Genomic DNA, 25,431 nt, shown 5'->3' on the forward strand with positions numbered 1-25,431 from the left:
CAGCGTTCTGAAAGAAGGAATCTTGGAGGTTGTCTCACTAGTGTGCTAAAAAAATGTTCCACAGTATTTTAATGGTTTCAGATGTTTCTCTCCATGAATATACCTCATTATCCGACCAGGGTCTTTCCAATAGATATTCGATGTGCTTCTAATCTTTTGCTACGTAAGCAACACTGCGATTTTGCACACCTCGGTAGGACAAACTCCTGAAAGTGGAACCGCATGTTGAAAGATGGGGCACCTGTAATTCGGACAGGCGGTGCCAAATTGCCTATGATTGGTTCTGATCTGCACTCTGACCCAAAGATGGGAGGGCTTGTTCCTGACTCTCGCCAACACTAGATAAAGCTACTGAATTTCGACAGGGCAAAAGAAAAGGAGGTCACCAGCACGGGGTGGTTAGGCCCTGCATGGTGTCCCGTGGGGGCAGGTGATCGCCCAGGGGAAGTCAGGCTGCCATGAGAGATTTGAGCCTCGGGGACCAGCGCCACCCACCTCTCGGTCCTGCCAGGGAAGAGCCAACAGCTACACCCCATAGCCCACAATAAGGGGTTGAGGTTGGTGCTGAGATATCTCTCCACCTCTTCAAGAGGAAGTCCAGTTCAAGCTTGTGGCCAAATGCCAAACGCTCAGAGGCCCAGGTGTGCTGATCCCCCTGCCGAGGTGGCCTCTTGGTTGCCCGGCACACAGCACACATGGGGCAGTAATCATTGGTTCCCGTTGTGCCAGGAGGGATCTGGTTTCTCTGACAAGACCGTGCCTCTGAGAGAGAGGACCCCCGTCTTTGCCTGCCTTCCCCTCATGGGCCCCAGCAAAGGTGGTTTGACTAATGCAAGCCTTCAGTAACAGTCTCCGATCAGCAGAAGATAAGCCCTCTTTAGCTTTCGGGGGATGAGCCTGTGCCAGGAAATTTTCTACCAAAGTTCACCACACCTGCAGGGGTGCAGATACCTGTGTGAGGTGTCAGGGGCTGGAAAGGCCCCCTCGCCCTTCCCTGCATTATGCTGTTGGCCTCTCCTGGGGGACACGAGGAGGTAATATGCTCTGTCTTCCCTGCAGGGCTCCCCTGATCCTGGTGCACCGCAGTCTTCTCTGCAGCAAACCCTCTGGACCCCCGGGGCTGGGACACACAGCCACCCACGTGACTGACGTTCATGGCAGGAGAAGGGGAGAGAAGGAAGCCGTGAGGCAGAAGGCAGGAAACTAAATACACTTGCTAAGGAGCAGCTGAGTCAGAAAGCCCCACCAGAGTCAGAGCCTCAAGGGGGATGTGTCCACCAGTCTTAGTTTTCCCAGTGAGAAAACCAAGGCTGAGCACTCCCTCTTCCAGAGTCAATCTCACTGATCTGGGATGCCCCATTAGAAGGTTGCACGAATTTCATGGAAATTGATCTTTCCACCCTATAGTGAATGGTTGAAACACTGACCTTCACCTTCAAGTTTGCTGCGACACCAACCCAGCGGGTGAATACAGGTACAGGAGGGCTGTGGGAGGCCTGGAAGCTTTTCTCGTTTCCCAAACACACCCAGCTCGGCGGCGCCCCAATCCGCACCCCCTCTCCGGAGCACGTGCCTTGGCAGCGAAGTCCCCAACGGGGGTGTCATGAGTACCTTCCAAAGTGACAATCATTAACAACAAGGTACAGTTGAAACCAGATTGATCAGGGAGCATGCTCTTCAGACTGATCTCAATGTTTTTAAAAAACTATGGGGAGTCTAAGAAAGTGAGGACATGACCCTTGGGTGCCCACTCTTCTGGCTTTTTCTCCATGTCTCCCTCCCTTTCCAGCACTTTGGCCAATAACCCCTTGCACTAATAATAGCTAACCTGCCTGCCGTCCCCACGGCCCGTGTTTCTCCACCGTCTCTGGGTGATGGCTCATCCCCAGGTGTCATCTCTGGCCGGCCAGCTGGGTCCCAAATTCTTTTTCGTTTTGTTATATTTTGGATTCTATGTCTATTACTGGAAATAGTATCATTGCACTTTCTCTGCTGTGGGTCAGGCCCAAATTCCAACAGCAGGTGCTAATAGCCAGCACATCAGCCCTGACTGGGGTGGCTCCGTGGGTTGGACGTCACCCTGCAAACTGAAAGGTCACTGGTTTGACGCCTGGCACATGCCTGGGTTGCAGGCAAGGTCGCTGGTTGGGGGCATACAAGAGGCAACTGGTTTATGGATCAATGTTTCTCTCCTTCTCTTTCTCCCTCCCTTCCCTTCTCTCTAAAAATTTAAGTATCTTTTAAAATAGCCAGCAAATCATAGCATCTTTCCAGACTCAGTAAGTACTATTCCGACACTCTAATAGTATTAAGGATACAATAATTATCAGACATGCCTTTTTTAACTTTATGAAAACAGAGTCCTTCACACAAACACAGCCTGTAAATCGGTATCAGACTTTAAAAGCGGTTAACCTATTGATGATATTGATTTTTAACGTGCACACCATGAATAGTATTTCATAACTTTAGCAAAGGTTATCATTTGTCTTCCAATCAATCTATTTAAACGGTTGTCTGCCATCTGCCCAAACATTTCCTGAAATCCCACCGACAGAAATTCAGTTCTCTGTGGTTGTATTCACCCCTCCACAGACGCCGCTTTCAACATGTGCGTCCCTGAGGAAGGAGTGACACTCTGACCCTAAAACCACGTATCTGCACCTAAAATCAGCTCTTGTCCAGTGTTCCAGCCACCAACTGCCTGTTTACTGGGAACTACCTCCCACCAGGCCGTACCTTTTCGAGGGCAGAAGCTGCGTCTATTCATTCATGAGTATCTCCAGGCCTTGGAATGGTGCTTGCACATAGTAGGCATGCAATACCTATTTATTGAATTAATGACACATCAGCCTCCTATGCCAGATCCCCTGCCCTACACTAGTAGTTCTCAAGTATAATGACCCCTTTGTACAAAAAAAATCCATTAACACCCCCGTACACAGTAACAGTTTAAATTTCGAAGATCTATTAAGAAAGTGCATAATGACCAAAACTTATATTAAATTCAGAACATTGAAATAAATTTCTTTTTTTTTAAATAAATTTCTATTTCATCAATCACAGTGGTACCCACACATATTCCAAGGCGTTGTGCCTGCGTGGGTCCCCGGATTTATAGCCTGTCCGGGGCACCCCTTCCCCGTATGAAGTACACAAGGGATGAGGTTCTTTAGGCAGAAGAAAACCATGAAAAGGCCCTGGGCCTCAGCTTCTCCTAATTCACAGCTTTTCCCAGAGATGGTCCTGTCCCTAAACATTAACGGGAAATAAGAATGAGGTCAAAAAGCAGGTGATGACAATGTAGTCGATATCTAGAAAGTCAGGGAACTTCCCCAGAACAGACTGGCCAATGTCAAAGTCTAATGCTGATGCGTGGAACTAATTGACATGACGTGTCCCCCAATTCCTGGGAGTAGCAGGAGGCCCAGAGCACAGACGGGAATGGCGGCTGCAGACGGCGTCTCACAGGGTCCGGAGCTCCCGAGACCATGTTTCCATCTTCCATGTGGGATAAAGAGGAAGCCCGAAGTCCTGCAGGAGAGCGCCCTGCCTGCCTTGTGGCTCCTCGAGCACCTTCCCACGTTCTGTGTCTGCTCCAACCACAGGGGCTGGCCTTCCGTTCCCTGTCTCCGACCTTCACACGTGCTGCTCCCTCTACCTGGTGTGTTTGCAGCCCCGTCCCTTTGCCCACCTAATTCCGATCCCTCCTGCAGAGCTCAGGCCACACCTGGATTCCCAGAGGGAACCAGGGAACCGTGACTCCACTGGCAGGCCAGGGCCCTCGTCATAGCCACCCAGCACCCCCGACACCAGAGCTGCCAGCACTGTGAGCTGTCTGCCGCCCTCCTAGCACCGAGTTAAAGCCTCCCGAACTCCAGCCCTCCCTAGCCCCTGGACTGCCGAGTGTCAAAGCCCTCTGCTGTCAACTGGAGGTCACTTCTGTTGGCCTTGCAGCTTCACTGTGACCTTCAACGTCAAGCCAGCCTGGCTTTGTCTGTCCTTTGATGTCTCGCTGCACCTCTTCTTAGCCTTTAAAGGAGAGAGCATGTCTTCCTGCCTCCGTTGCCAGGTTCAGCGGCCTTGGGGCTCTGCTTCTGGTCCTGCCTCCAAGCAAGGACAGGACAACCAGGGAAAACCCTGAACACGGAGCCCCCACGCTGTCCTCTCCACCACCACTCGCCCCCCAAGGGACCACCATCAATTATGCTCTTTGCAGCCTTCAAGGATGAAAAAGAAAAGTATGCTATTACCACCAAATAAATACCTACACAAACGCACATAAGTATTTATTCATATCCTCTTTATTCACACCAAACGTATTCCTATATATTTTGGACTTAGGAGACATGAGATTAATCATCTTTCTTACCCCAATTCCTGGTCTTTTTTTTTTCTGTTTAAATGTCTGCATAATATGACATGGTATGGCTGTGTTATTTTTAACCAGTCTACCATACAGATATTTAGTTTGTTTTAGTTTTTTGCTGCTCAAACAATGCTGCAATGAATAGTTTTACACGCACATCTTACCATACTTTATGTGAGTATATCTATACAGAAAATTCCAAGTAACAGAGTTAATTGCACTAAGAGGGATGAACTCCCAATTTGGATAGATATTGTCAGATTACCCCCCAAAAGTAGACCATCAACGCTTGTGAAAACGGGGCTGGAGGGGGGCTGATGTGCAAGGCACGGTCAATACTGGGTATCGACTGACTGTCGGTACTGACCGTCGCCTCCCTGCTCACTGAGAACCGACGTCTCATCCACTTTGCATCATCGGGAGTGAAGTGACTCAGGTTGTCGTTGCTGCTTTCCTTCTGCAAACACCATGTGTACGTCCTCTCCTGAGTTTCGTCGTTAGTTCCTCCATCTTGACTTTTGTGAATAATTTGTAAACAGAAGAAATGCGACTGTAACGCTAATGATTTTTCATGTCTTCTTTTTTTGCTGCTGTTGTTTGACTGTATTGTTTCAATCCTGTCCTGTTAAACGTTCTTGATGTTAAGCTTCGTGTGCTGCTGAACAATGCGTTCCCTGCTCCCAAATGACACCCATTTGCATCAGGGTTTTTTTAAGATTTTTATTTATTTATTTTTAGAGAGGGGAAGGGAGGGAGAAAGAGAAAGAGAGAAACAACAATGTGTGGTTGCCTCTCACGTGGCCCCCACTGGGGACATGGCCTGCAACCCAGGCATGTGCCCTGACTGGGAATCGAACCTGCGATGCTTTGGTTCGCAGCCCGAGCTCAATCCACTGAGCTACATCAGCCAGGGCATGCATCAGTTTTAAAGAGCTGGAGATTGCCACGGGCTGTCCTAGACCCTCTCTCTCCTCAGCCCCCTGGGACATCTGAGCTTTAACAGAATGCTGAGGGTTGATCTTTTTGACCGGATTTCCCAATACTCACAAATTCAGCCAAAATAACCAGTAAATGTGAGGTTAATTCAATTGATTTTTCCCCCCTGGCTCCAAACTCTAGGTTATTGATTACTTTCAAATGCCCTTTGCACAACATGCACTGAAGAAGACATCCCATAATTTCAGGCCTAATTAAAATTCGCCCGTTAAAACAGAAGAGTCTATTTGGAAGCTTTTCCTAAAGCTTTCGGAGGAAAGGACTCTCCCAGTTGTCACTGGTCTTCTCCATGCAGCACCTGCTGCTGAAACGTTCTGGGGGGAGTTGGGGTCTGTCTGACAGCCTGCGGCGTGGCTCTGTATGTGGGGGGAAGGGGACGAATCGGGTGAGTGCGCAGGTGACTCTGAGGGGAGACCCCAGCAGCACAAACCCGGGGTTGCCTGTCACAGGCCAAGTAAAGCAACTGAAAGCAACTTTGTTCCCTAGTCGGTTGCCCAGGGACAGGGTGAGCTGGGGCCGAGCTCGGAAGGAGAGCCCGGCCCAGCCTCAGACAGTGCACAGCTGCCGTGTCTGTTCTCCAACTTCGGATCCGTTGGGGCCAGGGTCCAGGCAGCCAAGCCAGAGGCAGGGAGAGACTGAGAAGGCGCCACATGGGGCCTGGGACTCCTCCGCTGTCCCTCTGGAGGGCCAGCACAGCTATCTATCTGAACTACGGGACAGGGGACGGTTGTGGGGGAGCAGGTACACATGGGCATGGCCCCACCACGTAACTGGCATTGTATCTGTTCCTGGAACTTGTCCCGGTCATTTACAAGACTCGGGCAGCGGGAAACCCTTAGGGCTCAGGCCAGTGCCGTGACTTGCCCTCTGAACCCGAGGGTCCTTCTGCCCTAGCAAAGCGAGAAAGGGATTTGCAGCGACTGGCACCTACAGTCCCAGCCGCAGAGACGGCGGGAGCCCTTCCGGGAGAGGCCTCTGGGCGCCCAGATGCTGAACTATTTCTTGTTTCCCCCAATAGCCGGCTGAGACTCCCCCTCTCAGCTCTCCCCTTGTCGTACCTGCCTAAGAAAAGTAGTAACAGCATTTACTGAGCACTTGAATGTCAGCTACTGTACGAAGTCTTTTGTATGCATCATCTCACGTAACCTTCACCTTAGCCTGGGAAGGTAATATCATTATACGTACTTTACAGACAAGGGAATGTAGGCTCAAGCACGCCCAGCCAGGAAAGGAAAGGGCAGAAATAGGTTTCAAACTTCAGGTTCTCTGGCTACCATCCCCTGCTCCTAATCTCTGCTCAGAACAGAGTTCATTCTCTGAACAAAGACCCCGGCTGCTCTCTGTCCTCTCCTTTCCAGTCCCACTGCCTCTGTGCCTCTGGGGCTCCTCGGGCCTGTCTCCTCTCTCCCCTTTCTCCCAAGCAGACAAAGCGCTCCCCGCCTTCCTCCACTGTGTGCAGGACACTCCTCAGGGGTCCAGGTGTGACACTGAGACCACCGATCAAAGGCCTGGCCTGGCCGCGGGCTCCATGGGCTCAGGAGCCTGTGCCCCTGGACTAGAGGACGAGCTCCCTGCGGATGCCATGTTCTGCCTGCAAAGCAGCTGCAGCCAGGACAGAAAGTAAATGAATTAAGTTCATTTACAGAGGAGGTCCCTTAGAGAACTCTCCATCTCTGTGGGGTCTGCAGAGGATGACTCAGGGATGAGCACAAAAGCCCCGCTGCGTAAGAGGACACATCGCAGGATTTGCACTTGAACTTCTCAGCCTAACACTGGACCCACTGAGAGACGGAAGGATCAACACTACGGAGCTCTTCTTCCTGGTAGCCTCCCGGTTCACTTTTCACCTCCATCTGCTCAAACCCTGCCTCGGTGAGGCCCTGCCTAGCGCTCTGGGGTTTTTTTTTTTTAAGATTTTATTTATTTATTTTTAGAGAGGGAGGGGAGGGGGAGAGAGAGAGAGAGAGACATCAATGTGTGGTTGCTGGGGGCCGTGGCCTGCAACCCAAGCATGTGCCCTGACTGGGAATCGAACCTGTGATGCTTTGGTTCGCAGCCCACGCTCAATCCACTGAGCTACGCCAGCCAGGGCTCCTAGTGCTCTGTTTTAAGTTCTTGTCCCACCCTCACTACGCCCTTCTCTGCCTTCCTTCTTTATATTGTTGACTGCTTGCCCCCTGCCAGATGTCAGCTCTGTGAGGGAAGGCATTTCAGTCTGGGCTGGTTGGTTGATTGGTTGGTGGGTTGGGTTTTGTAATTGTTTACCTGCTGTACAGAAGATCGCCGAGTACATCGGCAAGAGGCCTTCAACAAATATTTTTTTAAATTTTATTTATTTAGTTTTAGAGAGAGGGTAAGGAAAGGAGAAAGAGAAGGAGAGAAACACCAATGTGTGGTTGCCCCTCACGTGCCCCCCACTGGGGACCTGGCCTGCGACGCAGGCATGTGCTCTGACTGGGAATCAAACCAGTGACCCTTTGGTTCACAGGTCAGCACTCAATCCACTGAGCCACACCAGCCAGGGCTCAACAAATATTTCTTGAATGAATTAATTAATTAATGAGGATTCATTGGAGATTCTTGTCTGACATATAAAAAAGATTTACTCAGAGAGTTTTTACTCCTCTTCAGAAGCGGGTGGGAAGCCAGGCAGAAGGATTAAAGGGTCTGAATTCTAGGCCTTCTCTCCTTAGAAGTCCTGAGGAGAGGCCAGTCTCTGGAGAAACTGTGACAGAAATATGGCATTCTGACAGAGTGCTAGAAAAGCATGCAGGCTAATTTTGTCATTTGAAAAATGAGAAAAGAACAAAACGCAAGGCATTCATCTTGACTGGTCACAGGTTTTTTTTTTTTTTGGTTGGTTTTTTAAAGAACAAAAAAGCCCTAGCTGGTGTGGCTCAGTGGATTGAGTTCTGCCTGTGAACCAAGGGGTCACCGGTTTGATTCCCAGTCAGAGCACATGCCTGGGTTGTGGGCCAGGTCCCCAGTGGTGGGTGTGTGAGAGGCAACTGCACATTGATGTTTCGCTCCCTCTCTTTCTCCCTCCTTTCCCCTCTGTCTAAAAGTAAATAAATAAAATGTTTTTAAAAAAACTCTCTTTCCACAAATTTAAATAAATAAATAAATAAAAAGAACAAAAGAAAAACAACTTTCAGAGATTTTGGAGACAGAGAAATTTGAAAATGAGCTAAACATCAGATGCTCTTAGGGAACTCCTGTTGCTTTAGCTCCGAAGATGGTAGGCAGGTTGAGTAGGAAACTCTCACTCATCGGTGGGGGGGGGGGGGGGGGGGGGCCGGGGGGGTGGTGCAAGGGTTTCTGGGAGAAGTACAGCATCTTCAACTTTCTTCACCGGGCTCCGTTCAAGGTGCCCACACATCCATGTGACGACGCCCCTCTGGTCCCCGCACTCAGGCCGCTGCCCCCCATGCCCACCGGCGTTTTGAGCCAGTGTCCCACCAGTAGGAGCCAGGACCTTTAGTGGGAGAAGGTGACTAGGGTGTGTGACGACTATGATGGAACCAGGACTCCCTGTCAACATGGTGTTTGCACTCGGCCCTGGGTCGGGCCATCGGTTTGAAGGTGATTTTGATGCTCGTGCAAGCACATCTGAAGCGTGGCTGTTCAGCCTCCCTCCAGTTCCCCCACCACCACCCCCAGCTCGGCCCTGTCCCTCAGGGACTAAATTTGACTCCCTTGGTCTCTTCCTTCACCAGCAGTGAATAACCAGTTAGTCAATAATACAGCTCACGACCTCTGTAATTTTTCTGAGTGCGTCTTTGTGTCTATTTGTTAATAAAAATGACTTCATGACCTATCTCATCGAGTGGCAGAGCAAATGACAAGCAAGCATTCTCAGCTTTGCTGCACAGGGAGGAACCTGAAAACTCTGAAATACAAAGTGTTGTGTGCAAAGGCAAAAATCTGAATGGCGAAGGATCTCAAACGAGACCCAGGATTCCCAGTTCTCGGAATTCTAGATCCCTCCTGGCAAAAGTTGGTCATTTTTCATTGGAACTGACCACCTTTTTTTCCCCCCATTTCAGAAAGCCTCCAGTTCAGGCAGGAAGATGAGAAAAACACAGTCAGGCACCCCCAGGGGGGCAGGGCCTGCTTCCAGCTGCACCGGTGGAAAGTTACCTGGTTTTGTTTTTCTCTCTTTGCAAAGTCCAGTTTGCAGTCTGTCTCTGAGTACAAACATTAGGGACTGAGCTGTTCCAAACTGAACTTCAACCTTGCAGGATTCAAATCTTATCTTAAAGGAATGCAACCCTTGTAATAAAAAAAATAACAATATTAAAACACAGATCATTTTATTTATTTTTTCACATTCCTTTTTTTATCCTCACCCAAGGACATGTTTCTATGGATTTTTTAGAGAGAGAGGAAGAGGGAGAGAGAGAGGGAGAGAAAGAGAGAGAGGCCAAGAAACCTCACCGAGAGAGAAGCATCGACTGGTTGCCTGCCACACACCTAAACCAGGGAAGCAAACCCACAGCCTAGACACGTGCCACGATGAGGAATCAGACGGGCACGCCCTTTGGGGCACGGAAGGACGCTCCCACCAGCCGAGCCATGCGGCCTGGCCAGGAAGGATTGTTTAAAGGCAGCTAAGGTAGGGGTTGGCAGGGTTATAAATAGAACGAGACTGATCCTTTCTGGGACATGCACAATCCTGGCCAGTAAGTACAATGGCTGGGAATTTAAAGGAAGTCATCTGAAAGCTAAACATTTGTCTTCATAATGGTTTTCCAAAAGAAGGGAAAATTGTCTTGGCAAAACTTAGAGAGGCTGCTGAGAGTGGCCCGGATGTCCGATTGCGGGGGGGGGGGGGGGGGTGGTGTCGAGAAGTAAGGGGGGACTAGTTCTGCCCTTGGAAAGAATAGCTACATGGGGGCTGGGGTGGGGGCAGGTTCTGAGCAATCTGCTTCACTTTAAAGTCCAAAAACCAGCAGTCATGCTGAAGTAACAGAGAAGTAACTTAAAAAGTACAAAGGAAGTTACCCCGGGCAGTGCCAGTAATATGACCTTTAGGAAAATCACGTCGACGCCCTGTCCCTTGAAGAACGCTGAAGGGGCAGGGCCTGGGCCATTTCTGCAGGCCCACGGGAGCGTTTTCCCCGTTTCTCGACGGACGTCTGGGCTTTCACCGCGTGAGCGTGCCAGTCTGGGAAAGACCCCCTCCCACAGCCTTCCTGCGAGCCCTGACCTTTGCCAGCAGCCAGTTTGCAGGAAGACCTCGGGGGGCCTGAGGCAACCAGCGGTCTCCCCCAGGCACGTAGGGCCCAAACAGCGGCCTCGCTCTTGGGGCTCACTCCTTGAGATCGGCTGGCAGCTCCTAGGAAAGGAAAAGAAAGAGCCACAGCGTATTCTGCTTTCCGCTGTCACCCGAAAAGAAGTATAACTAAGAGCAAGTGCAGGGCAGAACGCCAGTACCTGCTGGTGGAGGCCACCACCTCCTCAGGCCACTGAGGGCTTCGACCAGGATGACCAGCCCCACCTTAGACTGTATTTATTACTACAGGGTGACCAAGAGCCTCCTCTCGAAGCTCAAGAAAGTGACAAAGTGGCCCGAGGAGGCAAAGAAATAATCAGAGACATTAAAAGTAATATCAGCTCTCAGACTTCATCTAGGAACAATGGCCGCTTACGTCACAGCTTTAGTGTGTCTGCGTCTTTCCTACCAAGCTGTAATCTCCGTCTGTCTCGTCACCACGGCATTACCGGAGCGTAGCAGATAAGGAGGAGCTTAATCATTGTTGGCGTGAACAAATAAATGGGTTGCAGTGACGTCAGAAGCAACCAGTGCAAGAGGAGAATGAGATTGGCTTCCAAATATTGGTCCAGAGCTTGAAGTGGGACGAGCCAATGATATTCTCTTCTACTATCCTTATCCACCAAGTGGCTTTACTGGGTCTAGAGTTCTGAGGCGGTGACAAGGTAACAAACCGCAGCCTTCCTGTAAGGAAAGAGTTAAACGTGTTTCCACCTGGGCTTCAGGGGCGCCTGCCCGCCCCACCACCGACCCACAGGTTGCGCTGCACCCCCACACTGCAGGGGGGGGCAGACGCTGGGCTTTCCGGTCTTGCTTAGTGTGCTTGACCAAAGGTGACAGTGACTTAGGGGCTAAGGTCGTGCCCTCCCCCTTCCGAATCAATAATTTAATGTGACTTATCAGAAAGAGAAAAAGCTGTTTACTTTAAAGCTCTGGATTCCATAAAGGGAGAGAGACGAGACCTAACGCCCGCAGAAGCTCCGGGCTCCGGCCCACGGCCGCCCCGTGCAGCAGGGAGCACCCGGGAGGCGCCGCCCCGCCGGCCAGAGGAGGGCCGGGGCTGCGGGATGCGAGCTGCCCGGAAGGTGCCCGGAAGGTAAGTTCCTCTCTTCCCATGAACCCTCCAGCTCCCGTGTGAATTATGCTGTTCTTTTGGGGGCTCGCTGCCTTTCAAAGGTGGGGCTGAGTTGTGACCTAGGTGTTTAAAAAGACCCCACACGACCCCTGAGCAAGGTGCAGTGGCAAACACAGCATGCTTGAACTTGTCTGCTGTGATTATTCTGTCTTTGTTTTTGCTTTTGTTTTTCAGAAAGCTTGAGAAAAACTTGAGACTTTTCTAGATGTTCTTCTGAACCCTGTGGAGGGAAAGGCTAAGGCTAGGGAGGAGTCGGGGCCCAGGAGTGGCATGGGCTTTTATTTCTGTTTTTGGAGCAGCGGCCCGTGAAGCCATTGCCTGTTTGATGATGGTCTGGGTTAACACAGCTCCAAGGCCTTCAAGATCCACCAGAAGACTCACTAGAATTAGGAGGTTTATCTGGCCAGGAATCTCTCCCCTGCCCAAGTTTCTGGGCAAGCACACGGCAACACGCACTCTGCTTTTTCCTTCGAGTCGTTTTCTGGAGTCGTTAAAACTCCAGCCTCAGGGTTGTGGAGGTGTCCACCTCTTGTTAGTCCATGGACAGCGCTGGAAAGAGCTGGACGCCAGCACGGAGAGGAGGCTGGTTCCTAGGAATCCCCAGCCTCAGCAATTCTCTTACAAAGCGTCTGTTGAGACCCCAGCTCAGCTGAGAACGTGACCGGTGGCCCCTCTTAACCCCTGGTTGGCGATAAACATGGGTAATGGGTTCAGGTCCCAGGAGCACCCAGAATTCCCCTTCTAAGCGAATTTTAACAAGAAAAGAAATGCATCTTTGTTCCCTGTTGACAAGAACATTTTATTTTAAAATGTCCTTGTACTTTCCAAGTGACAAGGCTCAGGCGTATGACAGTGTCTTTCTCTGTCTCCATCTAGACGCTAACAGCCTAAAAGAATCCAACTGATGCCTTTAGCACATGTATCTGAAGTGACAGGAAATGTGGATTTGGAATCAAGAAAAAGTATTTTCACTGATCTTTTGCTTTTTAAGAAAACTTTTTTTTGTTAGTGCTGTTGATAAGATTCTCTGCAAGGTAACACTTCACAGTCCCCAAAGCCGCCTTTTCGCCGTGGCTGCTGTCGGCCCGAGACGGTTCTCAACCTCTGGGCATCACGGTGTGAAGGCGAGGACAGCTGCCCGTGCCTGGATCTGGCCTAAGAAAAACTAGGGGTTTCTGTGATATTCCTGGTACTTGTGAATCGAAGGCCTCTTGCAGGAAGCTGTAATATACACAAAATACTTAAAGACAGAAGAATTTGCTAGCGGGTTAGGCTTTGTAAAGGCTTCCCCCTTGACAAGCCCCCTCTGCCCATTCATGAAAAAAAAAAAAAAGCCCATGAGATAAAAGGAGCGGCAAATGCAGTCTTGCCTGCTTTTCACCCCACGGGCTCCATGGGAAAGCGGCATTCTGAATGCTGGGCACCAGGAGCGTCTGGACACTCAGTCCAGGTTAGAAGGCGAGGGAAGATTCGACGGGGACATCGCGCAGAAACGTCACTGTAAGGGCCACGCAGGAATGCCTAGCCCCCGCCCTTGGGAAACCTCAGGACGGTGCAGAGAAAGATGGGGGGAGCTCAGTGTGGCTGGAACCAGAGGAGAGCCGCAGAACCGGGTCCCTTGAGGCCTGCTCCGAGCGGCAGAAAATTGTGCTGGCATTTGGACCCGTTGCCCTGATTAATATCCAACATCTTTGCCTTAAGCATTCATTTTGTTTCCCCACAGGAAATAACAGGTGTAATTCTTTCTCAACTACCTTATAAACTTTCCAGTTTTTATGAACGGGTACTATTTAAATTGTCACCTTTGAAAGTACTAGAACAAAAGATTTTTTTTATATATCTGCAGAATAAGCAATGACTTTGTGAATTAGAAAATACGTATATCCAGGTAGATCCCGGCGTTCACCACTTCTCGTTTTTTTTTTTGTTAGCAACATGTTGTCGTATGGCATTTGGGAGAAGTGGGAACATTGGCTTGCTCGTTTACACGGCTTTGCAGGCTGAGTTTAACCGCACCTGCGGAAGCCATCAAAGAAGTAATAAAAGGTGGTGGCCCTTAGAATTGTGTGTAAAACGTGTGTGCAAGGCTGAGAACACCACAGGCACATGATAAATATGTGTCTATGGACTGATGCAGTCATGCCGTGAAATTATCGTTCTGCATAATAAAGCCATTCACTAATTATTTGCTCGGGACTGAGCCCAAGGCCCGTCTCTCCAAACAGCACAACTTTCCCAGCTTGTTGACAAGCAGCATAAACAGAAGGTACGTTCCAGCCTCTTGTTCTCAGAGGAGCCTCGTGCAAGAAGGGACTTTATTAGAAGCACACACACACAAACCCTGCTGACAAATTATTTAAAGTCTAATTGTTTTTCTCAGTACGAAAGTCCCACATGATCTGTAGAAATTAATCAATGCGGAGAAGCCATAGGAGGGAAAGAATGAAACCCCAATCTACAGGTCAAAGATAACCATGGTAATATTTGATGTTTTGGGCCCTGGTATATATGCATTTTTCACAAAAAGGGGCTCGTACTGTCCCTATGACTTTGTAAATGTCGTCTTCATTCAATGACGTATCTTGAATCTCTTTCCAAGTCAACCACCATTTTTTCTACCATATCAACTTAAATGACCAGGGCATATTATAAATATACTAACTTTCTCTAGTTGGACATGAAAGTTGTTTGCAATTTTTACTCATACAAACAATGCCACCCTAGACAACCTTATAGGAAAATCTTTCTCCAGATTCGTAGGGGGAAAAATCTTTTCTCCACACTCATGGACTCTTTCCTTGAGATAAATTGCTTGGACCAAAGAAACAGGTTTATTTGGGGGAAGGAGGTGGCTACGTGTTAACGTCCTCTCTTTTCTCTTCCCCGTTGACTCTCCCGCCAGGCCTCCCGGCCTGCGGCAGACCACGGACAGGCCGCGGCACCCAGGGCTCCCCCGGAGAAGCAGAGGGGCCCACACGCAGCTCTCAGGCGCTGTAAGTGAAACGGTCAAGCCCTTGCCCTGGATAGAGCCCTCTAGGCACATCCTCCAGGACCTTTTTTCCCCCCGACATCCCGACTGAACTAAGAGATGCCCGGGCCCTCTTGGCGTGGCCGACTATGTCTCCTGAGCGGCCACAAAGTGGGGGTGTCTGTGCTAGGTCCCTCAGACAAAGCAGATGAGCTTGGCTGGCTTGTTAGACGGAGCAGTGAGGAAGGAAGAGCCTGAAGAGTGTCGTGGCAGAAGTACCCGAGGAACAGTTCCGCCTGAAGGGAGCAGGTCTCACGGGGGGGGCCAGCAGCGCTTCCCCGCGGCCCTGCGAGTAAACCATGCCTGGGCAAGGCAAGCCAGGGGCACAGGCAGACGCCGAAGGGACTCAGGCACTTAATAGGAAGAGAAGCAGACCCGCGCGGTCAGAAAAGGCCGGCTGGTGCTCCTGAGGCAGACACAAGGCTGTGTGTCAGTGATGTTGCCATAAAACTGAAAAGCAAAAAAAAAAAAAAAGAAAGAAAGAAAGAGAAGAAAAGGCTCCAGTCCCGTGGCAGCTGGGTGACTTTCACCGTGTGCTGACAGTGCACAGTCTGGGATGAGGAGGTGACTTCATGGTCTGCCTGTGAATAGGGTCACTTTTATTTTTAAAAACGCGGAGTGCTCACTTTCGATTGTTAAGAACGGGCCAATTGGATGGCCAGGAAGGCTCTGGCCCAATGTGAGCAACGTGCTGCTCCTGGGGCAAAAGTAAACTGGCCCCTGCCCCCTCCTTCTCCAGCATTTGGGAGAAAACAAACGGTTAGGTCAAATGCTGCTCCATCCTCCATTGTGGGCAGAAGTAAGTGTGCGTATATATATCCATATTCATTAGAAACCGTCTTTAACAGGAAACCCAAGAAACCAGGGGGATTTACTTACAGGAGGCTCCTGCTTGCTAGAAAATGAGTATCATTCATGAAAAATTGTATAGTTTCTCTCTCTGTCCATTTTCCTCCTTCCCTGCCCTTCCCTCCCCTCCTGCCCACTACAACGGTGGAAAACAGTGGTGGCGAATAACAGGTAAAATCTGGGTGCCTCTGTGTCCAGTGGGTACCACTGAAAGAAGATTATAGCCCATCTAAGGGCTACATCCCCACGCAAAGTAATTTTAACTGCCTTGGGTTGCAGAATTACTCCCCTTACTGATGACAGATTGAGATACGTGGTGGGGAGAGAGTTGGGGAGGGTCCAGTCATATTATTATGGGTTATAATGTGGTGACCCACTAAGAATTTGTTGCCTAAAGTCATTCCCTCTAGGGATTCTTTCCCTTTCAGCCCTTTTAGAAAACCGATGCAAACAGATTTCTCATCCTTTTCCAAAGGAAGTGTTTCTGCCTGTTGATGGGAGGTCTTGGCGGGGTGGTCACAGAGCATGAGGCAGTGGGTCCCTTTGGGTCCCTTTCTCAGCTTGGCTGTTCCAGGGCACATAAGCCTGACATCCGTGATTCTTTCTCTGTTTCCGATGTTCGAGATGCCCCCTGCCCTTGACCCTTCTTTTCTCTGCTCAGGTCGCCATGCGCGGCTGGCAAGGCTCCCTGCCGATCGGCCACAGCGGAATGTGCAGGTGAAGTTAACACCTTCCCAGCTACAGACAGACGTTCCTTAGCAGAGCTGTGGAGTGTGACAATGGTGTTTGTGTCCAAGCTATCAAACGCCATTATCACACTAAATAGCTACTGTTAGGCAATCCTTCTGCTCCCTACCTGCCTTGGCACCTGTCCGGCATGGGCAAGAAGGCTCAGCTTACAGCGGTGTTCCCAGGCACGTGTGGTTACTGAGTAAATTCCAGTCCTTCTGTGCTCAGGCCCAGCACACTACCTGAGCTGTGCCTCTCACGTGCTGTTGTTAAATCCTTAACCTGATGATGAGTATCCTTGTTTTCCCGAGTCAGCAAGAGGACCGCAGTGTCTCCCAAAGCACCCGCACGAGGCGAGGCACGTGGTAATTGATCACCCCATGCTTGTTGGGTTGAAATGAAATGAACAGTTAAGAAATGTTGGACACAGAAAACTAAAACTGGGCCAGAGCTAAGTTTTGTAAACCACAGGTTTATAGGCGCCATATCAAGGTATGTGGGTCTTGCACTTTTCATCACTAAAAAAACGACTTTCTAATAAACTCACAGATGGCTTAACTGACCATTCAGAAGTTCAATAACGTGTTTGATTTCTCCTGATTGTAACCAATTACTGGGCGGATTACTGAATTTGTATTCTAGGTTCTTCTTCCTCGTGTTTCAGTCAGTTATCATCAGGAAATTATCAGTGAGCTGTGTGTGAGTTCCCTTAGCAAATCTGAGCACTTGAAACCCAGGCAGCCTCTGGGACCATCGGACCAGCTGGGTGGTCTTGTCTGAAACACGGCCTTTCCCTGAGAGGCATTTGGAGTAAGGAGCAGGTCCTGCTCGTGCGGGGCTGCAGCCTCCCTCTCGTGACTGGGCTGCGTGAGCCGGGGTGTGTTAAGTCAAATGGGAAGGACTGGAGCGACCACCAGAAACAATGCATTCAACCACCAGCCCTTCATTTATCAGAAAAATACGTGTGCAGCGGCTGGAGGCATACATTACACGTGTCTGACATTCCCAGAAACGGCGCTTACTGGCTCGCATTCGGTGAGGGGCCATTCTGATGGTTCATTTATGTGTACTAGCCAATCAGCAAAACTGTGTAAAACCATTCCGAGTCCCTCGCTGGGAAGCACCCCTTGAGTGCAGTCCTCATGCCTGTGATACGCAGCCAACACCCAGGGTCAGAAAGGTTCCATCCAAAGGAAAGAAGACCCATCCTGCCGGCCCTGATTCTCCTTCCGCCTCAGCAACGTCAGGTGGAGAACCAGCTCCCCTGAAATCATTCATACACTGGCACTCCTTTTCTGCAGGGTTTGTTTATTTGTTTGTTTGAGAAAGCACTAATTGAACAAGCATTGGTGGAGGGCTCTGCTATTCAAATCACTCCACGCACACTATTTCATTTGGTCCATTGAACACAGGGCAAAGGTGGCCGGCTCGGGGCCCTCCCCCAGGTAGCGGACGGAGGCTGAGAATGGTTGTGGAATCGTCTGGTCGTGCTACTGGAGCTCTGCCTGGGTGTCCCGACTCTAGTGCGTTCTGTGTGTCACTTCCCTTGGCCTGGTTATTCCACACAGCCGCCTGCTCCACGGCCAAGGCCATGTCGAAGCTGGGTTAATCATGCCGGTGTTTGATCAATGTCCTCAGCCCGCTGTCTGCTTTGCCAGCACATGCTGCAGGACAGCGTGCAGAAGGGGAGAGAGGTGAGCCACACAGCACAGGCTCTCCGTGTGAGTGCTCACAACGCGGAGAAAGCCACGCGCAGGGAAGCGCCTGAACAACGAAGTGGAAGGGACGAGGAGGGAAGGACGTCTCACTGCTGGTTTGGGGTTCGGAAGGGGTGACCAACCATGCAGCCATGGATTGGCCAACTCAGTGAGCCGGCCAGCTGATGTGGCAGTGACTGACCCAGAGCTTCGGGTCCCCAGCAGCTCCCAGGCTCAGGGACCATGTGAAGCTGGCCTCACATACTCCTCCTCCCCACTCGCCCTGAGGTTTTGCTCGGATGGAGTTAAACAGGGAGCAAAGGAAGGGCATTCTGCGTCTTTTCTGTGGCTCAGCTCACATAGCGCCTGGTATGATGACTCCTGCCTGGGTCAGCTGCGCATCCGGGTCGGGGGCCTGGTTCTTCGTGTGGAACTCTAAGGGCCACACGCAGAGGACAAAGCGTCCACTCCCCACTGCAGAGCCACGGCTATGCAACCCAGCTGCCCCAATCTCTCCCCCAGTATCCTCCCCCAGCCTGGCTTTCACGGCTCCCACTGTCTTTGAGGATGACTCTCGCCAGTCCTCTTCCAGAGAGCGTGCCTGACCCCCAGTGCGGTTTGCAGGACGGAAGGGTCCAGCTGGCAGTGGAGCTGGGGGGCAGCAGAGGACCAGGCGGCCACATCGAGAGGGCTTCTTGCCCGGGAGAGGGCCTCACTTCACTCTGTGAATCACATCCGTGAGGCCCTCCGAACCCTTTCATCTGAGGACACTGTACACCTCGAACATGGCGGTTGCCACTTAGGGCCTGTCCGATGTTCCGGCCAGCCCCAGAGGAGGCTGTGAAATAGCATAGCAGCTGTCCTGTGCAGACGGCTCATCTCTACAGTTTTCTGGACTCTTCTTAAACCTGTATTTTCCGCTTGGTATATTTTCCCTTGAATCAGGAGACGGTAGAATGTTAGACCTGGAAACCAGACTTCTCGTTCCGATGAGGAAATGGAAGCCCAGAAAGGTTGAGGAAGGTGCCTAGGGGTGGTTCAGTTAGTCTGTGGCCCAGCGGGACCCCAAAGCCAGGCTGCCAGGCTCTGCCCCTTCGTCCCTGTCCCTGTGGTGTCCTGTGGTTGTCACCGGCCGAGAGTAGACCCCAAGAGGAGTCCAGCAGTACTTGCTGAAGCAGTGGCTGGATGCCATGTAAAGTCCCCTTCCTTTTCAGTCATCTGAGAACTGTCCCCTTCGGCTTTCAGAGGGATGCTCCTTCTTTGCCATTTTAGAATTCGGTGGGCGGGTCCATGTTTGTGCTCCCTCTTCCCCACATTGTCTGCCCCTCGCTAGACAGACGGGTCACGTGGTTACTATGTGCCTCGTATTGTACTGCGGCGCTCTGGGGACACGCAGAAGAAGGACACTGGGTCCCTTCTCCAAGCTGCTCTCAGTGTAGGAGTTAGACAGTTGGTGACAAGAAGACATCAAGACTTGAAGAAACTGGATGCCATCACCGCGCCCAAGACAGGGTGCCCAGAGGCCCTCATTATGTCGTTCAGTTCTTTCCAGATCACAGAACACTGAGTCAGACTTGACGATCTGTTTGGTTACTGGTGGGAAATAATCGCTCTTGTGTACGTGGATGATTCCACGGCCAACAGGTTATGGATAAAGGGCTCTGCATTGTGCTGGGTGTCAGTGCCAGAAGGTGAAAACCCTCTGCTCTTACTTCGCCCATTGCCGGCATGGTGGCAGACAGGATCTGGGGAGGGGGCCTCGGTGGGGTCACGGGACGCATCCGAGCCCTCTCAGTGCCTGTGAGGAGCTTTCCAGCCTCACAGGAGCTGGGTGAGGAGTGAGCTGGCCGTCTCTCCTGATGCAGGCTGGGTGATGCCCCCGCCCCACCAGGTCATGGGCCCGGTTCCTCCACTGCGGCCCCCTCCCCTGTCGCTGAAAACCCACACCAAGGCCACCAGTGGAAAGTCCCTCAGTTTCCCCCTCCCATGGCAGGAGCCCTAGGGCCTGTGGGGACCTGAAGGAACGAGGGACATCCACTTTCTACTCTTGGCTATCCAAGTTCCCTTCTAAGACTTCCAACAAAAACGAAAGGCATCAAACACACGCCAGGTCACCAAACTGTAAGTGCTTCCGAGCATTTCAAAGGGCCTAAGTGAGAACGCTGGGTCACCATACTCAACACGCTCTGAGAAAAGACTGACGTGACACAAGCCGATTGTGTGCTGGGCAGGTGTGAGCGCTGTGCACAGGATGCAAAGGGGAAGGAGACCTTCCCTCGCCCGTTCAACCAACCTGCAGATGTGTGTCGGGCACTGTGCTAGCCACGGAGAATCCAAACAAGGGTGCCCCTTCCGGAACACAGTGCCGGCAGTCCCATGAGGACACAGACAAACAACTGAGCCATGGCCGTGTTTGTCACAGAACCTTTGCAGCAGGTGTGGGGGCCCGCGGGCTGAAAGGAAGGACACCCCTCCTGTGACGAAGGCATGGACAAGAGGCAAGCCCCCCAGGGGAGAAGCGCTCTGCTGCTTCAGGCAGCCTCGCAGTTAAAGAGAAAGTCGTGACCTTGGCAGGGGAAGCATATAGAGATTTTCACCTTGAGAGAGCCTGAATTCGCTTCGAGTTTCCTAAGCATCGCCCAGCGATTTCCTCCAGAGAGGAACTGGACTGTGAGCCTGAGATTCATTTGGTGGGGATTTTCCCTTAAAACACGCCGCCAGACATCCACAGAAAAAGACCCCCTTTTAAATAAAAGCGGCACATTGTACCATTTGGCAGGTGACTGGGGCAGGTGTGTGTGTTTGTGATGCACATGTGAGGAATTTTAATTTCTCAGAGGAGCTGCATAAAATGCCTTTAAATTCTCTTTCAACGGAGACTTTTTGATAGCATTTAAAAAATCCTCACCTGAGGATATGTTTTTATTGATCTTAGAGAATAATAAGTGGGTGGGGGAGAGACAGAGAGAGAAAGAGAGAGAGAGGCAGAGAGAGAGAGAGGCAGAGAGAGAGAGAGAGGGAGAGAGAGAGAGAGAAAGGCATCGACTGGTTGCCTCCCATACACGCCCTGACCGGAGATCCAATCTGCAACCCAGGTATGTGCCTTGACCGGGAACCGAACCTGCAACTTTTTCTTGTATGGAACAACGCTCCAACCACCTGAGTCACCCAAGCAGGGCAAGAGACTTCTTACACACACACACACGCGCACACACACACACACGCACGCACGGAAAAGCCAGGGCTGCGATCTCCCTTTTCTCCTGAAATGAGCGTCCTGGTAACCCAGCGCTCACTCTCCCCATGTGATACTGCCCCCAGGTGGTAGGATGTGTCCCTGCGCAGCAAAACCTCTGGTTCCAAAGGATTTCCCCATTTGTTCGCGACCTCAGTGTTCCAAACCGATTGCATTAAGAGCTTCCCCGACAGCAGAATTCAACTTTAATTTTGATAAAGTTTCTGAAGTCTTGAGAGGCAGAGGGAGAGGAGGGAAGAGGTGGTGCCGCTGGGTGTCCGCTGACCCGTTAAGTGCACCAGACAAGAACTGGTCTTGTTCTACCTGGAGAGCGAGAGTGAGCCCCTCCCCTGTCACTCACCTAGCACAGTCAGCCCAGTCAGGAGCCGGTTCAAGGCCCGCTCACGGTCAAGGCTGCCTGTCTTCCACGCAGCACATCCCGTCTTGCTTTCTGCTCGGATTCCTGTCGCAGCTGGATACGAAGAAGTTGGAGATCACCTCCTACGGCGGGGATGTGCCAGCCCCCGCCCGTATTCACAGCCTCTCCCGCTGGGCACGAACAACTGCTCCCTTAGATAAAGATCGTTCCAGTCCCTCCCGTGTCTCCGCATGAGCTCGGGCTACCTCAGGTCCTCGGCTCAGCGATTAGAGCCGTACCCTGGGCTGAATAAACCATGGAAAGGACCCCTCCCTGAAGGTGCTCCGGAGGACGTGGCTACAGATCACCACCCCCAAAGGTAGGCGATGTGTTGGGAAATTGTGATGGCGGGAAGCACGGTTTTCCTAGATTATCTCAGGTAACCCATTCCTACAACAATATTTGGTAAGCACCCAGTATGTGCAAAACGCTGAGCTGGGGCCAGTTTTCTGGAAGAGGCCCCACGCAGTACAGGGACAGGACTCACGTCACGGGGGAGTTCCCAAACCGTCACGAGGTAAGGCCTCGTGGACCGTGGTAGGTAGTCAGGACTCGTGGGTGCGCCACAGAGGGGGGTAGCTGGTCCCTCCCAGGGCCACAGTCATAAGTCAAGCCTCTATCCTTGGCTCCCCTTCCTGCTCCTCCAGCTGTCGTAACTGTCCCCTTCGTTGCCGACTGTTTCTGCTTGCCTGGGACCACTGCTTTCTCCTCTCTTTTGGGGGCTGGGATCTCAGGGCCCCGGCTACTTGATGGCCTTTGCTTGCCTGCCTTCTTTGGGTGTCTTTTCAGTTTCGTCATGTGCTACCGAGTGACTTCCTCCCTCCCCGTATCTCAGTTTGGACCCCGAAGCCAGGGAACTGATGGTCTCAGGTAAACTCTGCATTGCCATTGGAGCAGAGCTCTCTCTCCAGGCCACGCCAGAGGCTGCCAGTCAGCCCCGGGGCAGGATAAACGAAGAAGGTGTCTCTGTCTAAGACAGTCCTGATCCCGTGGTGGCTTTGTAATAAATGCTTGTAGGATGAATGAATGGTTGGTAAAGCCAAGAATTTTGTGTATGTCTCCGGGCCAGGTCCCCCCACTCATTGGACCCTGAGTCAGTATTTTGTTTTAGCGGATATCAGTCTTGTTGCAATGATGTAGCTGACGGGGATCTCTGTCACCCACTGGCCTCTTTTCCTGCCAAACAGCTCGTCTCTAACCATCTGAGATCAGGTCTGTGGGTATCAGGCCAGATGTCAGCCTGAAACGCTGCGGCTCCTCTCATTCTCAGGACGGATCCCTCACCCCCGGGTCCCAGGGTGGGACCAGGGCGATTCTTCAACTCCTGAAACCAACCAACAGTGGCCCTTCATGCTGAGATGCTTTTTCCCTAGAGGGAGGGTCCTGAGCTGTTATCCAGGCCCCAGGAGGGCGCTCAGCCCTCAGGAGGCCGAGGAGCTCATATGCCAAGCTCTCCAGTGAGAGCTACGGACCCCCCCCCCCCGCCGTGGGCTGCCCTCTGCTCCCCAGTGTGTTGTGAGGGATGCTTGTGTCCCAAGGATTCTGCTGGTGCCACTGCGATGCTCTCTTAGCCTCTCTGGAAGGCTCCTCCCTTCTGCCTCAGCCTGAGACCTTGTCAACAAATCACCAGGCTCCTCTGTGGACAGTGGGCTCCCCAGTGGCTGCTCTGCAGGAGTTTTTTCCTCGCAGGCAGTGAGATGTGCAGGCTGAGCAGCATCCAATGCCCCGCTCCCGCCACTACCAGTCAAGCCGGGGACCAGAGAAACTCTTCGGGGAAGAGCCCCTGCCAGGTTTTGGCAGAACAGCTTAATAGGAGCTTCTTTGTGAAGGAAAGGACACAAGAGGCTGGAGGCAAAAAAAAAAAACCACACCCCAGCTACAGCTGTGGCCTGCAACCGGCAGCACCATCACGTCACTGCACAGGGGCTTGTTAGAAGTGCAAATCCTCTGGCCCACGCCAGACCCATTAAAGCGGAAACTGGGGCTGTGGAGACACCCTGTGTTTAACGAGCCCTCCGGGCGCTTCTGATGCACCGCGGAGCTGCAGGCCTGGTCCACTGCGGCGCTCATTAGTGTGTGACGAGAGAGCAGCTGAGAGAATCGATCAGCCAGTGACGACCTCAGCTGCGCGTTGGAGTCCCATTAGAGTCACCCCAAGAGCTGTACAAATCCCCAGCCCGGCCGTGCCCCAGGGCAGTCACACAGGGATCTCAGAGGGGGACCCGGCACTGACATTTTTAACAGCACAGAAGGTCACTTTAATGTGCAGCCAAAACTGAGCTCCACTGCAGAAAATGAAGGTATTCACAAGATGCTCGATTTTTTAATGCCTGCGAGAGCTTTATTTTTAAATAGGAACGATTTACATAAAAGAATATATCAAGTAGCTTAGACAAAATAAAGTTTTCATTTTCTTTAATTAAACATTTAGGAGGTAAAGAGCTAAGGACTTGGGCAGCAGCTCTGGTCGGATCCTTCTTCAGCCACTCGGATCCTCCTTGGTGGCCAGTCTGTCCTGTCCTCATGGTCACAATAACACTACTAGAGCGCCGGCTCTCAAGTTTGTGTTCCAGGAAGGAAAAACTTGAAGGATGAAGGGAAAAAAAAAGGTAGTTGCTCTCTCACTCAATCCCTGTTAAAGAGCACACCTAGGAGCCCCGGCTGGAGGTTCTGCTTCGATCCCATTGGTCAGAACTGTGACACCGGACCTCCCGCCGCTGCAAGGGAGCCTGGGAAGAGCAGTGTTGTAACCAGGCACCTGAAGTGGGGTCTGTTGCTAAAGAAGAAGGGGGAAAGGACATTGGGAGAGAGAACGAGTCTTACGACAACATCGCAGCGTACATTTTTCTCTCTTCCTTGTGTGAACTGTGTTGGTCGTGGGGAGGCAGAGACACAATGTTGCAGTAAGAATGGGAAAAAGAGCGAAAAACAAAGTATAGTTTTTACGACAACTCTCTCTCCCCCAAAAGGCTTTTCACTGTCAAGGCGAAGCAGGGCAGAGGGACGAGGAGGGGCACAGGCGCAGGGGCAGCTTGGAGCGTGGGGGAAGGGAGGGCCAAGCACCCTGGTGTCTGAAGGTCCCTCGTCTTCAGCCAAGGTTAGGAGTGAATGGGTGGGTTGGTGAGGGAGGGGTCCCTCAGACAGCGCCTCTGAGAAGAGATCTGAAAGATAAGAAAGAGAGAGCCAAGGGAAGTAGTGGCTAGAAAAAAACCCATTGAGAGGTAAAAATCGAAAGGAGTATTCCAACAGTTCAGAGAAATGTGCCTTATTTGCCTTTTAAAGGGGCGGGAGTGGCATTTCTTCCTTATCTCCAGCCTGGCACGGGCAGGGTTGGGGGGGGGGGGGAGGTGACTGACCCAGGGCACAGGGACACATCACGTGGAAGCCGTCTCTGCCCAGTGCTGTGAGTGCTTGGTCTGATGTATGGGTTTGCTGTAACACAGCCGTGCAAACAATAGTAAAGACCGCATCCACCTTCGAGACCGTGTCGTGAGCAAGATGGGTAACTACAGACTCAAATGATGACAAAGCAGATGACCTCCCGGGAAGCCTCAGCAGTGCCAAGTGCGCCCGTTACCAAGGGCAACCTTCCCCGTGGTCGGCTGATCCTGAGCAGTGAGCCGGGCTCCCTGCAAACCACGGCCCCCCACCGCGGAAGCGCCTCCACCCGATGGAGACGGCAGGAGTTCCCCCCATCGGC

The 25,431-nt window shown here is 51.6% G+C and overlaps 1 protein-coding gene across 1 annotated transcript in view; it reads right to left on the minus strand.

Annotated features, from left to right (window-relative positions):
* Nucleotides 1-24,783: 24,783 nt before the first annotated feature.
* ALPK2 (alpha kinase 2) overlaps nt 24,784-25,431 on the minus strand; it is a 100,795-nt gene continuing 100,147 nt past the window's right edge. The window contains exon 13 of the mRNA XM_045849992.1: nt 24,784-24,892. Within this exon, the coding sequence (XP_045705948.1) occupies nt 24,868-24,892 (25 nt within the window). The 3' untranslated portion in view covers nt 24,784-24,867. The remainder of the gene's footprint in view (nt 24,893-25,431) is intronic.

This window comes from Phyllostomus hastatus, unplaced genomic scaffold (genome assembly GCF_019186645.2).
Source record: "Phyllostomus hastatus isolate PE091 unplaced genomic scaffold, TTU_PhHast_1.1 phas_contig_80, whole genome shotgun sequence".
Classification (NCBI taxonomy): Eukaryota; Metazoa; Chordata; class Mammalia; order Chiroptera; family Phyllostomidae; genus Phyllostomus; species Phyllostomus hastatus.